Source organism: Orycteropus afer, unplaced genomic scaffold, assembly GCF_000298275.1.
Source record: "Orycteropus afer afer isolate SDZICR_OR568_19922 unplaced genomic scaffold, OryAfe1.0 scaffold00044, whole genome shotgun sequence".
Taxonomy (NCBI): Eukaryota; Metazoa; Chordata; class Mammalia; order Tubulidentata; family Orycteropodidae; genus Orycteropus; species Orycteropus afer.
In genome coordinates, this window is record NW_006921631.1 from 262534 (window position 1) to 274822 (window position 12289).

At 40.2% G+C, this 12289-nt stretch overlaps 1 protein-coding gene across 1 annotated transcript in view; it reads right to left on the minus strand.

Annotated features, from left to right (window-relative positions):
- The window catches only part of LOC103194384 (putative dimethylaniline monooxygenase [N-oxide-forming] 6), a 43523-nt gene extending 39030 nt beyond the window's left edge, over positions 1-4493 (minus strand). Inside the window, exon 1 of the mRNA XM_007937775.1 lies at positions 4362-4493. Coding sequence (XP_007935966.1) covers positions 4362-4493 — 132 coding nt within the window. The remainder of the gene's footprint in view (positions 1-4361) is intronic.
- Positions 4494-12289: the final 7796 nt, after the last annotated feature.

Here is a 12289-nt window from a genome sequence, read left to right on the forward strand (position 1 = left end):
GGGTTTGAACCACCAGCCTTCTGGTTAGCAGTCAAGTGCCTTAGGCACTATGCTACAAGATGAGTAAATGGTTAATCTTCTATGTTTTTCACCACCTTTTCTTTATTATAAACCCCATAGTACCTAGCTTCTTCAAGCCATTTCCTTATATATATATATGCATGTAGAATAGCTACTCAGAATTAGCCTTTTGTTCAAATTCCAGTATTGATTATTTTTACACACCTTAGCAGTCTGTATTGATCTTCTTTTATATCCCATCTCTACTTATCAGTCTCATTTGTGTTTGTCTAAATATCACCCTTAAGGCCCAGTTCTCAAGCTGCCTCCTTTATCATGCCTTCCCTGGCCCAATTTTGATCCCTCTCACCAACTACAATTCATTTCTACTTCCACTAAGCAATCCATTGTCTTTACAGACAATGACCCTAATCACACATTCACTTGGTGTTGTTTGTTGCCTCTGGCTGGCTCTGAATCATGGTGACTTTATGTATAACAGAATGAAATGTTGCCTGGTCCTGAGCCAGATGATTGTTATGTTTGAGCCCATTGTTTTAGATGTCACAATATGGATTCCCTTCATTTTTGCTGACTCTCTACCGAACACAATGTCCTTTTCTAGAGATTGGTCATACTCACTTGCATTCAAACAAACAAACAAAAATCCAAACTCACTGCTAATGAGTCAGATCCAACTCATAGTGACCCCTCCTTGGGTTTCTGAGGCAGTATCTCTATGGAGGTAGATTGCCCACTTTTCCTTCTGAGGGGTAGCTAGTGGGTTTGAACTACCAGCCTTCTGGTTAGTAGTCAAATGCCTTAGGCACTATACCAGTTATTGTAATACTTGTTTTATCTCTGCTTTTAAAATGTGGCTGCTTGCTCTACTTCTTATCTGCAGCTATGCCTACACATGATGAACTCAATGTATTTGTTGAATGAATAAGTGAACAGATGAGTGGAAATAAAGTCCAGATAGCCCTGGTACCATTTTTTTCCCTTTTGTAATCGAAATGATGCAGATCCAGTATGGGATTAACCAAAAAGCAAGGTAAGCATGGGCTTCCTTGTACTTACTTACTAATCTATAGTGAACAGAGTCACATTTTCTTTTCTTTCTTTTTTTTTTACTACATCTTTGATGAAGCTTATGTGAAATTGTTAGCTACAGATTAGTAACTAAGCACAAGTAAACCCATGCTTATGTTGCTTATTAGGTTATCTGCCCCTGTATAGACCTATTGTACAGTTTGTTATCCAATTTCTTATTACCAAACCAAAACTAACCTCACTGCCATCGAATCGGATCGGACTCATAGCGACCCCTCCTTGGGTTTCTGAGGCAGTATCACTACGGAAGTAGATTGCTCAATCTTCCTTTCAAGGAGTGGCTGGTGGGTTTGAACCGCCAGGCTTCTGGTTAGCAGTCAAATGCCTTAGGCACTACGCTACCAGAATTCCCAGTTTCTTATTACAGCAACAATAAAATCTTTTGAGGGCATTAAGCTCTATGTAGGAGTGTATGAAACTTAAAACATGTTCATATTCAGCCTGTCTTTAAACCCCATTTGGTTTTCATTTCTCCGAAAAAACCCACAGTGAAAAGTTCAGAATTATCAGGTTTCTTTCTTCCAGAACACCTTTTGCCTAACAAAGACTTGCAAGATGAAAGCTTATATAACACATTTGTCAAAAATCCCTCTTTAATTGTACATTGTGCCAAGTAAATTTTCTTAGAAAAAAGTGTGGACGTGTGTCAAAGGGGCTAAAGTTCGGAATATTTGTGTGTTCACGTTTCTGCTGGGTCTTTGAGTAGAATTCTGCTTGGTCTTTGAGTAGAATTCTGCTTATACGCCATGACCTTATGGTAAAGAGACATTCTCTCTTGTGGTTGACCCAGAGGGTGATTTTGTGTCTTATTGATCTGTCATTTCCTGCTTCCCTAAATAAATTCTCTGATCTGCTACACTGGATAACTCATTGATCCCTGGACACATCATGTTCCTTGTCACCTTCATGCCTTTCTTGGATTGCTGGTCATTCCTTTCTAGAAATCTTTCTCCACTTGTCCACTTAGTACTGCCACACTGTCTGTGCTGCACAAATCTTGGGGTACCATTCATAGACTATGGTTGGAATGACACTCTCTGGAGTGTCATTCCATTCCCCTTCCATTTTCCTCATCTAAAGATATCATTCAGGGCTTGACTAAGTGCAATCCCTGAAGAAACTTCCCCTTGACCTACTGAAATTTCAGTGGCCTGTCCCCCCTTCTCTAAAATCTCAAGGTACTTGTCACCCATACTATTGAGTTGATAGTCACCAAGGGCTGTTTTGTAAAGTTCTGTAATTTCTTATTGGAAACTCTTGGGGCCAGATATATTTTGGAATTTATACAATGTGGATTTTATTCCATAACACTTCTAGTGAGATCTAGGGCAGCACCCTGTAATCAAATGCAATAAAATGTCTGTGGAAAGACACTGAGTGGGACAAATAAAGACTATAAACAGTCTCATGTATATTCAGCTCAGATTTTGTGACTCTGTGACTTCAGGAGATTTTACTCATTTTCTGTCAAGGGATTATGGACCAATATTTTAATTGATTTAACAAATGTAGTAGAAACCATTTATGTAGTGTTATGTCACATATTTCTCGCAAGGAAGGTTGGGCAATCCTACTTCCGTAGTGATACTGCCTCGGAAACCCAAGGAGGGGTCACTATGAGTCGGGGCGATTAGACGGCACATAACAACAACAACAACAACTTGCCACATATTTATCATCCTAGTACCCCACACAGAACTCTTCCAGAACAGGTTCTTAAGCAGCATTTAATTGTTGCTAATGAGCCCTGATTGCCCCAGAGTTAAGCTATCAGCTGCTAATTGGTAGCTTAGAGGTTCAAATCCACCAGTGGGTCCTTGCGGGGAAGACCTGGCAATCCACCCTTGTAAAGGTTATAGCCTAGGAAACCTCATGGAGGAGTTTTACTCTGTTGCAGGAGTTCTAGCAGTGTAGTGGTTAAGGCATTTGGCTGCTAACCAAAACCTCAGTGGTTCAAGCCCACCAGCCACTCCACAGAAGAAAATGAGGCAGTCAGCTTCCATAAAGATTTACAGCCTTGGAAACCCAATGGAGATAACTATGAGTGGGAATTGACTTGACAGCAGTGAGTTTTTTTTTGGTGTAAGGTAGCACACAACGACAACAACAAGATAATAAAGAGCCATTTCATGATTTAGTCTAAACTGGTCAAATCTCCCTGACCCAAATGTAAATAATAAAAATTGAATTCTTAAAAGAAATTAACTGTTGATTACTCTGTAATGCAAAGTAAAAATAATGATCTCATCTCTCATATGATACTTTTGAGGTTACAGAAACAAAAATGAATGAAAAAAGAAAAAGCTTGTGAGATGGTTACAAATGTGCTCTGAGTTAGCACTGATATACTTTATTGGACCAACCTGTTACAGTTGGGCAACAACTGAAACACATACAGAATATGGTTACAAAATGAATATAATGTCTTCAAACCAAATAATGTACCTTCTACACTTGATCACAATGACTGGGAAGTTCAGGACAAAAAGGCTAGAAGTTCCCCAACAACTGGCCTTTGGAATATTAAAATGTGTGTTTATAATGAATATTTTCTGATTATATTATTTATACAACAGTGAAGTATATGGCGATCACTTTTCCTTCTGAACTTGTCATCTCACCAGGAGCTGACAAACCATTCAGTAAACAAAGACACTCAATAATCATTTACAGTGATTTATACTTCTGCCCAATAGATACGAGTTAATTATAAAATCACGACCTATTAAAATTGGAAGATACATTAGCAGTGACCCAATTTTCAAGCTCTGCATCTGTCAAACAAGCAAGAGAAAGTCACTTGCCTAAAATCTGCCTGCCAAGAGAACATTAGAGTTGAAGGCAAAACTCAGGATTTCTAACCTCCAGCCAGGACTATTTATTTATTTATTTTTAAAGCATATTCTTAGGATTTAAGAGAATAAGAGATAGAATCTTTTGAGTTACATGGGAAAGTGATGGTGAAGTTTGGCCAACTACTGACAATAGCATCTTTTACAGCATGGGGAGCTGGGCTGTGTGTTCAGATGACTGTGTTTAATGAGCTGGAAATGTCCTTTTCAGGACAAGCCCAATGATGTGAAATAGGTTTGAGTGATTAGATGTTAGTGTGATGGGAGAGGTAAGACTTTACCTTCCAGGTTTGGAATATTTTGATTCCAAAGCCTGGACTTTAGAATTGATCAGATTTGATTTGCAGTCGAGCCCACCTCTCTCTCCCGTTGATGTTCTAGTGATATGCCACTCACCGAGAATTTCCACAGGCCTCCAATATCATTGCTCCTTTCAAAGCAGGTGGGTTCTAATCCCTCTTCTAGACAGCACCGTATGGAGGCCAGGCCACTGACACCAGCTCCGATGATGGCCACTCTCTTCCTCATGGTCACCTGTGGGAAGACCTGAAGAGAGCTGTTTCAGGAGAACATCCCTTAATACTGGTTTTCAGTAGAAATAACCAGCTGAGGGTTGTATCTCTAACCCAAGGAGACATAGATGCACATCAACAAACTATGTTCTTTTTTTTTTTTTTTTTTAAATCACTGTTCCTCTAATAAAGTACTAAAGCCAATTTCTTCTCCTGATTATTCAAGATACCAAAAATGGTAGAGTCAGTGACAGCTACAGCAGGAAGAATTTGAAGATCATCAGCTTAATGTGCTCAATTGCAAATGAAGCACTTGCTACTCTGAGATTAGAAATTGCTTCTTCAGGGACTCAGGGCTGAGAAGTAAGTAAAGGAGTCAGAACTAGAACTCAGGCTTTCTCCCTGAAATCTGTTCCAGATCATTCCAAGATACTTTGGATGCTTGACTCTCAGGGGCCTTACCTCTTGATAATCTGCTTTCCTCTCCTCAGAGAACGAGCAGTTCTCTCAATGTAGAAGAGAATGGCTTTTAACACTGTCTTGACATAAAAACTGAGAAAGGGGGAGGAGTTATAACTCTTAAAGTAAAAATTCCTTTTTTCTTGTATTTTTCTTGATGTAGAGCCCTGGTAGAACCTGAAGACGAATGAGTATGGTAGGGATAAGAGATGAACAGGAGACGTGATGGCGGAAGGGCAAGGAAAAGTCCCTGTTGCTTCTTCCAAAGAATAAAACAGGGATTGATGTGATCATTTGAGCTGTAAAGTAAAACCCCAGGGAGATTAAGGGAACAATGATTCTTTTGTTTATTTTTACTTTGGAACTCTAGAATATGTAAACAAGGCTATACACCTGGACTATAATGAAAGGTTTTGTTGTGCCAACAGTAAAATTGGCTCAATTTTCTGAAAACTTAGGAGAATTTGATTTGAGGAGCTAGACTAACTCTCAGAGATGATAAGCTTGTAAAACTATTGAATTAAAAGGACAGAACTGAGAAGTCACCAAGCCTTTTCTCCAGCTCCCTTCCACTTCTGTATCTGCCCATCCTGCATCTGTTTCCTCACTCTCTTTCTAGGGTGGGTTCTCTAGAGAAACAAAAACCAGCAAAGCTTATATATGTGTGTGTGTGTATATATATATATATATATATATATATGAAGAGAGAGAGAAATTTATCTTAGGAAAATGGCTCACAAACGTATAGAAGCTGGCAAGTCCAAAGTACCTGGAGCAGATGTCAGGCTGGAGGCTTTTCCTAGCTTCTGCAACCACAGGGGCCGAGAAGCTCAAGGCTGGCAGGCAGTATATCGACTATTGACTCCAACGAACGATGAATCCAAGATCTCCAGGCCTAACAGTGGACTGCTCGCTCACAGACAGTTGTAGGCAGCACAACAGAATCCCGATCCACAGAAGAATGTCTCTCTTCCCAGAATGTCCCTGGATATCCTGAAAGCAGGTCACACCCCTAGGGAAACTCCCCTTGAACAGATGGACCACTCAGAACAGAGTCATCTGATCCCATCATAGGAACAACCACACAGAACTGGGGTCCAGCCAAGTTCACACACAGCTCCAACTATCACAGGAAGTAACAGGCTACAATTCAGGTTCAGGAATGCTCTCAGGATACAATTCTTCAGTCAGGACAATGTCCCCTTTGCTGTGCCCTCAGGCATGCCTCTCTGGACCTTGGCCTCTGCCCCAGCCTCTGCCCTGCTTGGGCAAATTTACAAAGCTCTTTTAGCTCTGCGGATAGGTACACCTATGTGTACCCCACTCTGCCAGCAAGACTTCTGCCTAAAGGCACTCAGCTATCTCACTCTATGGGCTGAAAAGCCCACTGCTCTGTCTTTTGCCTCTTGGTTCACCAGCCATCTCTGCCAAGGAGGTCCAGTGCAGGGATCTTGGACCCAAGGACACACTCCACTCCACCTTCAACTCTTCTCTCTTGATGGCAGTGAGATCCTCCTTTTTGCCTCTAGGAAGGCTCATTTTAAGGCTAGTGAAATGACAAAACTAACCAATCTCCACCTTAGAGTTCCATATACCTTATTTGCATGGTCCCACCCCGTAAAATGGTGGAAGTTACAAAGACTGGCTAGAAAAGCCATACCAAGTAATTCACTGTACTGCACTTACATAATCAATGGCAAGACTAGAGGAGCAAAAGGTAGTGGACTGCCATGGGACATGTAAAGTAATACCACAGAGCTGTGATATATAGCAAGTGTCACTACAGTGGGCTATGTGATATTAAATGGAAGCCAGTCCTGCTTTCTTGGAATGCCTAAACATATTCATAGTCTTTCTCCAATATTAGTATGCTCAGTGATTTGTCCCTATGAATTAGATTGTATGTTTTGTGATTTTTCTGGCAGGGCTACAGATCCCTCCCCTATAAAATCAGCAGATTGAACTAGATAATTGCTTCAGCATTCTATGAACCTCTTTAATGTGCTGAGTAAACTTCTTTTCAAAGATAGGGAATATAAGCCAGGAACAACAAAAAATAAATTGAAACTGCTTGAGAGAATCTTTCTTATTCTATCTGCCTCCAGTATTAAAGTGTTGATTTTATCTGAGTTCTGAGAGTCACTTGTTAAAATGGGAGTTTCAGATGAGCCAACTGAGAATATAAGAGGTTGGAGAAAGTGGAGCTTGACAGTGAATTTTTGAAGTGGATCTCTTCAGAAAGAATATTGGACAATCTAATTCTGTAGTGATACCGCCTTGGAAACCCAAGGAGAGGTTGCTATGAGTCAGATCCGACTCAATGGCAATGAGTTTGTTTTTTGGGTTTTCTCTTTGGAACGAGCTGTTGGTGGGCTGTATTCCTTCTTCATCAAAAGAAAAAGGTCAGAAGATCTGCCTCCTAGGAAGAAGGTCTCTGTCAGAATACCTGGAAAACCTTAGGGATGTGGTAGAATTATTGTCCACCTACTTTCTTCCTGGGAAATTTAAAGGTTGAATTTTGGGCTGGTTAGCTGTGAAAGGAGAAAGGATTTGTAAGGACTTCCTGTCAGTCACACAAGCAAGAGACCTGATGTGAGGGTCATGTTAGGTCCTGTCCAACAGGGCTGCTGAAAGGCATTATGAAACTCCAGCAAGAAGAGTGGCTGCAGGGCAAGTGTCTGCAAGAATAGAGTCCATTCTTCTGGATCAAGTGAACTAAAGGAGAGAGGCTTTTGTTGTTTTTAGACCTCTGAAGTACCTACCAAAACATCCATAAGTATCTGCCAAAACAGACCCATGGACGTGGAAGCCAGATTATAACCACACCAATTAAACAAAATCTTTCGCTTTCCCTCCTTCCTTCACCTTTATTACCTATCTTTCATTTCCTCCTTCCCATTCCCTTCTTGACCTTCTGAGCACTTCAGCATGATGGGGAAAAGGGGTGGAAGCATAAGTTGGTAAAGAAGAAAAGTATCATGTTTCCCTTTTAGGACCCTCAGCTTCTCTTTGTTGTTGTTATGTGCTGTTGAGTCAGACCCGACTCCTAGCGACCCCTCCTTGGGTTTCTGAGGCAATATCACTACGGAAGTAGATTGCCCAACCTTCCTTCCGAGGAGTGGCTGGTGGACTTGAACTGCCAGCCTTCCAGTTAGCAGTCAAGTGAGTGCTTTAAGCACTATGCTACCAAAGCTCCTAAGCTTCCCTAGTGGTAGAGACAAGATTATAATAACTTAAAATAATGGTCTCAGTTTTGGTTATTACATGAAACTGGACCTTCTACTTTCTGAATTGAGACTGTGTGTATGTCTAAAAGAGACCACAGAAATGTCTATTACTTGAAAGTGATCAGAAAATCATGACCTTTGCATCTTTTGCCTCTCATTCAGTTCCCACAGCTTGGCAACATCTTTATCAATATAAGTGGAGTATTCCAATTAATTAGTCAGATAAAAGGTGAAGTCCCTGGAGTTACTTGACAGGCCAAGGTGAGCAAGAACATGGAACAACGGGAAGACGTTGCCCTCATCCTTTGCTCTTCTTTCTGAGAACCAGCAATTCTCTCATTGGAGACTCCTCTTCAGGGCTGGTCCTGGAACTATGGAGGACCTAGGAGGAAGAGGATCATTAAGCCAGGTCAGTGCAAGGGTGGTCATTTCCAGGGCTCCTCCACTTCTCTTCAGCTGAGTCTCTATATTCTTCTTGAAACTTAAAGACCCATGCAGTTAAAGACCCCAAGCCAATCTCTTGCAGTTTGGGGCTTTCCAACTCAGACTGCTGAGTCTGGCAACACTCAAGGGTCCACACTATACTTTCCAAGAACAGGATTGAGATCAAATTGAATATTTTTAACATTGGTAGAATAATAACAAATTTTTAGAAAGCATTTTTCCTTTTATCACCTTCATCCTTTTAAGGTAGGTGTTATCATTATCCTAAATTTACTAGTGAAGAAACTGGATTGTTCAAATTTGCTGAACCAGTAAGAACTTATTACTTGAATGGTATGTTTTCTTCCCCCCGGTAAATATGGGGATAATGAGAACATTTATTCTAGAGAGTATATGAAAGATATACATTAGAATGTTGTAGAAAAAATTAAATGGGATAATTCATTCAGGAATTTATTCAACAAGTATTGATTTATTCAACTTACTAGTGCCAGGCATTGTTTGAGGCATTGGGGATACAGCGGCAGTATAAGAATATGGAGTATTGTTCTTTAGGAACTTATGTTCTAAAGTGCACTCTAAGGTATGGTATGTAAAATGCTTCACACAGTGCAAATGACAGGAGAAAATTCCACCAATAATAACCACTATTGACTGTGTATTCCCTTGAGGCAGGCACAAAGTAGGCATTTTAGACATATTACCTCATAAGGAACTTACAAGGCAAGTTTATTGTCTCAATTTTACAGAAGAAAACTTTGAGACACAGGTAGGTTAACCTGCGTAGGTTTACATAGCTAACGTGTGGTTGGGCTATACTGCCTCTTCTCAAGGGAAGATAAAAAAGGCAAAAGGAATGAATATGTAGAGTATTTATTAGATGTCAGGCAGTGTATTAAATCATATGGCTAGCGAGAAGACACATACGTTGCTAACTATTTTGACCATGATTAGTATACTAAACAAAAAACCAAAACCAAACTCACTGCCATTGAGTCAGATCTGGTGCATAGCGACCCCTCCTTGGGTTTCCAAGGTGCTATCACTACAGAATTCACTGTCCAATCTTCCTTTCGAGTATAGTAACAGAAGCTTTAAAAGGGGCCATTCAAACCCAGAAAAGCAAGAAGTTTACCCTGTGACAAGGGACTGGAGAAAGATTTGTAGTCATTTCAATGTTTGAGCAGGGTTTGGAGGAAAGGAATACAAATGCACATGATTAGAGAGGTAGACAAACACCCTGGGACGGACCACAGGAGGAGAGTTACACACTTGGGAGAGAAAATGGAGATACAGAAATGGTGAATGTCAGGAAGGTGGTGTAGGCCCCACCTGAACTTTCAAAGCCTTTTCCAATGTAACCGCTGATCTAAATAACCAATATATTAAGTGATTAGTGACAAAGATTGTGTTGATATGGCAAACAATGACAGGGGAATTTGGGTTTTAAAAGACAGCCATGTTTTAAACAAAAAGAATATATTTCTAATAGTAGAACTTTAAGTATTAGAAAAAGATCAGATTTGTAGAGAAGATATTTTCTCATATCCTTATTTATTCCAGACAGCCCTGGATTATATCACTTGTGCTGATTTGTTTTTAATAGTGGCCCCTTTCATTGTCTGTTAGGATTAAACTGTTGCCTTCACAATATGTGTTCAAATGCTAATCCCCACACCTGTGGATGCAGTCATACTTGGAAATAGAGTTTTCTTTTTATGTTAATTAGATCATACCCAGTTGGGTTGGCTCTAAATCTGATCACTTATGAGTTTTAAGAAGTAGGTTAGACTCAGAGATACACACACAAAGGGAAAGACAGATGCCATGTGAGAATCACCTAGGAATCGAAGAATGCCGGTGGCTACCAAAAGGAGGATGTCAACAAAGCTGAAACCTTGATTTGGACTTTTAGCCTTCAGAACTGTGAGAAAATAAATCTCTGTTTTTTAACTCCACTCACTTGTGGTATTTCTTTCACAGCAGCACTGAGGAACTTAGACACTCTCAAAAGTAGTCTGTTTAGACCAAAAATAGTATAGCCACCTAACTTATCATAAGAGATACTCCTGTTGTGGTTCAAATTGCATTCCAAAGGCCCATTCTGCCTGTCAGAAATAGAGCTAGATTTCTCTCTGGTGGCTGCTGTCTTATAGTAGACATATGGCATGTGAGTGTATTTCTTGTAAGCATCTTATCTAGTAAATGAAAAATAGTTGATCTTCTGTAACAGTCAATTTTACTTATCTAGTACTTCTACTTTGCAAGAAGACAGGTCTGCCAAGAAAAATGTTTTCTTAAATTATAACAGCATGCCTTTCCTTAACTGTTGCCCCAAAGATTTGACTCAGAACAAATGTCTCCAGCTGGAATTGTCTTCTTACAAGTTTTGGATTTGCATTAATCTCATTGGGGATGGCCTTTGAATGATTAGGTTTTCTGAATAGTCCAGTTTCCAACACAATCTTCCTTTTCTGACCTCCTATTACTTTTTTGTCCAAGGAGCTCTGGTGGTGTAGCAATTAAGGCATTTGGCTGCTAACCAAAAGATCAGTGGTTCGAACTTACCAGCTAGCTGCTCCGTGGAAAAAAGATGAGGCAGTCTACTTTGGTAAAGATTTATAGCCTTGAAAACCCAATGGAGGTCACTATAAGTCTGAATTGACTTGGTGACAGTAGATTTATTTTTCTGGTTTTTATTATTTTCTAGTGAGTTTCATAGCATTCTAAACTATTCTTTGACTGTGTAGTGTGTCAATAATTAGATGGTGAGCGACTTTAACCAAAGGACTAATCTTACTCATCTTATCCCTCTAGAGTGCCTAGGAGAGGACATTGTTAAGCAGATAGGAGGTGTTCAGTAAGTATGTTTTCACTAATTGGCAGACTAGATGCTTTGAGATTAGAGTATGCTTTGAAAATACCAAATTTATCTCTTAATGAGATGCTGGAAGAGATTTAAGAGGATTGTAAAAGTTCAGCCCTTCCACTGGAGTGGTGATTAAGAGTGTGATGGGAGAAGATGAGACAGAAGCAGGGTTCTGTTCAGGCTCTTTGGATTTCTATTCTCCGTTTTTCAAATTCCACCATCATTTTGTAGTTTGAATGCTGAACAGAGCCGGAATGATTTGGACAGGTTGCTTGGTATCTCGCTTCCCTGAGCAGCAGGCTAGGATTCTTTTGAGGATGAGAGAATTTTCTGTAAACCTTGTCATGAAGTGTGGGAAGCTGTGGTGTCCATCACCCAGCCTGATTATTGCAGAATATGTGGGAGGTTGGAGAGATTTTCCAGATCACTTTACATCTTATAATTCTCATGAGTGTATTTTTTCTGAACTTAGCAGAGTTGTGGGGGAGCCTCAACTGTAGCCAGAAACCTTGATTTATCAGGATTTCTACATCTCTGGGTTTCATCCAGCACGTGTCCTTCCAGTCGTGCTCTCACTAAAGAAATACTCTTCTACCTGAGCCCATGTCTAGCTGGCTTCATCTTATCCCTGGATGGAAGGAGGAGACAGTGAAAAAGAATTAACCATCTCCTTCCTGGAAGTTTCCTTCAATAACAGGATATTATAGAACATCATCTTTTAGTGCCCCCTGAAGTCAGCCTTCTGACCCTGGGCCAAGCAGAGAAATTCCATTTGGAAGGTTAAAGGGTCAGAAAAGTTAAGATTCACTTTCG